The sequence below is a fragment of the Nicotiana tomentosiformis genome, chromosome 7 (assembly GCF_000390325.3).
Source record: "Nicotiana tomentosiformis chromosome 7, ASM39032v3, whole genome shotgun sequence".
NCBI classification, from domain to species: Eukaryota; Viridiplantae; Streptophyta; class Magnoliopsida; order Solanales; family Solanaceae; genus Nicotiana; species Nicotiana tomentosiformis.
In genome coordinates this window covers 85,419,282-85,422,552 of record NC_090818.1, presented here as the reverse complement: position 1 = coordinate 85,422,552, position 3,271 = coordinate 85,419,282, and the positions used below count along the sequence as shown (strand labels likewise).

General features: G+C 42.7%; 1 protein-coding gene across 1 annotated transcript; it reads left to right on the top strand.

Moving 5' to 3' along the window:
* The first annotated feature begins 2,161 nt into the window (after positions 1–2,161).
* LOC138895927 (uncharacterized) lies at positions 2,162–2,968 on the top strand. The gene is made up of 2 exons (XM_070180689.1): positions 2,162–2,359; positions 2,447–2,968. Exons 1-2 carry the CDS (start codon positions 2,162–2,164, stop codon positions 2,966–2,968), a joined length of 720 nt encoding a protein of 239 aa, XP_070036790.1.
* Positions 2,969–3,271: the final 303 nt, after the last annotated feature.

Sequence of the window (3,271 nt, the reverse complement as noted above, 5' to 3'; positions counted from 1 at the left end):
CATAACATAACACGATCTATTCTAACCCCAGAAATTTGGTGTCACCAGTACATGAGAAACTAGAAGTCTACAAGTATGGTTTGAACGAAATACAACTCTTCGAAATGAGATAAACAGTAAAGATAGAAATAGATGGGGACTTCAGGGAATGCGAACACTAGCAGCTGTACCTCAAGTCTCCGCTATAGATATGATCCGAGCAGAAGCACCACTAGACACCGCTGGGACCAACACCAGTATCTGCACAAGAAGTGCAGAAGTATACTATGAGTTCATCCAATTCAATTTACTCCGTAAGTGTCGAGCTTAACCCCGACGTGTAGTGACGAGCCTACGACAAGACGCCTACGTAAATCCTATGCAAGTATATACATAAAGTAATAAAATAACAAGTAGTACAATTAAAATATTAACTGGGAGGAGACATGTAGAAAGGGGAATACAATAAGAACGTCAAGTACAAAATCACCAAATAGCCATTTTTCGAAAACAATAACAATATAACCAATTAAATCATCAATCCAGAAATCAAGTAAAGCAATGAAATCAACAATGACATAGCATCACCCTTCGTGATTTTACTCTCGCCCTCACCGTGTAATATCATAAATGAAATGGTACGGCATCACACTTCGTGCTTTTACTCTCAACCTCACATGATGTGATAAATGATAATAAGCAATCAAATGCACGACATCACCCTTCGTGCTTTAATCCTCACAATCTCTCAAATAAATAATGTTGTGTGCAAATAAGGTACGACAACACGCTTCGTGTTTTTCACTCTTCCTCACCAAGCAACAATATTAATCCAAAATAGCAAGACAAGTTGGGAAGAAATTTCACTCCAATCATAGTGTAGTGATAACTCAACTCGACTTTCAAAATCCCAACAACTTCAAAATAAACAATAGATATGAATGCGAACAATTAAAGAAGCAATAATCTAACTATGACATGGCAAGCATAGTTATTGAAACAACATAATACAAATAAATAATTTTCACCCGCATGCTTTAACCCAATGACAACGCATATATACTCGTCACCTTATATTTATGCAGTCTACATACATAATTCACATAGAAAATATACCAACTAGTCCTAATTCCCTCAAGTCAAGGTTAACCACGACACTTACGGAGTACATTGGGTCGGTTGTACTCATACTACACTTCTGCACTTCTTGTGCAGATACTGGTGTTGGTCCCAACGGTGTCTAGTGGTGCTTCTGCTCGGATCATATCTATAGCGGATACTTGAGGTAGAGCTGCTGGCATTCGTAGTCCCTGAAGTCCCCGTCAATTTCTATCTTTACTGTTTATCTCATTTTGAACAGTTGTATTTCGTTCAAACCATACTTGTAGACTTCTAGTTACTCATATACTGGTGACATCATATTTCTGGGGTTAGAATAGACCATGTTATGTTATGGGTTTATTTCACGTATTACAACCTTATTTATCATTAATAATTGTTATTACTCTGTTTTAAATTGTTAAAATATTAAACTGGTTATCTAATGTTGGCTTGCCTAGCAAGTAGACATTAGGCGCCATCACAACCCTGTGGTTAGGAATCCGGGTCATGACAAGTTGGTATCAGAGAACTAGATTGCCTAGGTCTCACGAGTCATGAGAAAGTTTAGTAGAGTCTAGAGGATCAGTACAAAGACATCTATACTTATCTTCAAGAGGTTATAGAGCTTTAGGAAAATTTCACTTCTTTATTTCTCTATCATGCGATTTTATTCTATCACTGAAGATTGAATCATTCCATTCTTGTTCTCTCGCAGATGTTGAGGACACGCACAACATCCATGGCAGGTAAGGAGCCGGAGCCCCAGGTTGTAGCCAGTACCAGGGGTAGAGGCCGGAGCCGAGGTCGAGCCAGAGGCAGAGCTCAACCTAGAGCACGTGCAACAACACCTATTCTGTAGCCTTAGATCGAGCAAGAGGAGGAGGTTCCTGTTTAGACCGTTCCAGTTGTATCAGCTCAAGTCCTATAGGGGTTTATTGCTACCCCGATACTTCAAGATGCTCTAGTCTGCTTGGTGGGCCTTATGGAGAGAGTGGACCATACCGATGCATTTCCGGTGGCACCAGCTATCTGTCAGGCTAGGGAAGGAGCATAGACTCCCGTTACTCACACATCAAAGCATATGGCTCACGGATATCACACTCCGGCAGTTCCGCCAGTTAGAGTGACTCAGCCAATTATTGTTGCACTGTCCGGGGAGAAGCCCACGATGTCGTTTGAGGGGTTGATGAGATTGGACAAGTTCACAATGTTATTTCATATTCGCTATGGTGTCACACCTTCTGAGGACCCATATAATTTCATTGACCGTTTCTACAAGGTGTTGCACAACATAGGTATTGTGGAGTCCAATGGAGTCGACTTTGTAGTATTTCAGATGACCGGTTCTGCCAAGAGGTGGTGGTAGGATTATGAGCAGAGCAGACCAGCAGGTTCACCGCCACTCACTTGGGATCAGTTTACGCAGCTAGTTTTTAAGAAGTTCATTCTTTTTACTCTGAGAGAGGAGTATCGCAAGCATTTTGAGTGCCTTCAACAGGGAAGCATGACTGTTACCCAGTATGAGACCAGATTCATAGATATAGCTCACCATGCAGTTGTTTTTCTTCCTAAAGAGAGGGAGAGAGTGAGGAGATTCATTGACGGTCTCGCTTTTGGTATCACGCTACAGATGGTCAAGGAGACTAGGGATGATATTTCTTTCCACCGGGCAGTAGAGATTTCTAGATGGATCATAATGATACGTGGTCAGGGTAGAGAGGCAATATTTGAGAAGAGGCCTCGTCACTTTGGTGGTTTCAGTGGTACCTCGTCTAGAGGCAGGGGTTCATTTGGTAGAGTCCATCCTCCCAGGTCGATTCAGTCAGCGCTTCAGCCATCCTATGACGCTTCGGGTAGTTGTGGCTCTTATGGGTATCGTTCGGAGTAGCTAGTCCACGGTGCACCTTCAGCTCCTATCAGTGCACCTCTGATACAGAGTTATCAAGGTGGATATCCAGGTCGACAGGATCAGTTCCAGGGTCAGCAGTCACAGTAGCAGAGGACTTGTTATACTTATGGAGATCCGAGGCATGTCGCGAGGTTTTTCCCTAGGTCATAGGGCAGCATGACACAACAAAGTTCTCATGCCATGGTTCTAGCACCGGTTGCTCCACCGGCCACTCAGCCTGCTAGAGGCGGTGGTCAAGCTTCTAGAGGTGGAGGTTAAGCCATTAGAGATGGATGCCAGCTA

What these genes read in the sequence shown, in the direction of transcription:
- LOC138895927 (XM_070180689.1), top strand. Translation starts at nt 2,162, where the DNA reads ATGGCTCACGGATATCACACTCCGGCAGTTCCGCCAGTTAGAGTGACT. An exon ending in TCATTGACCGTTTCTACAAG is followed by an intron (nt 2,360 to 2,446) that starts GTGTTGCACAAC and finishes AGGTGGTGGTAG; the next exon opens with GATTATGAGCAGAGCAGACC.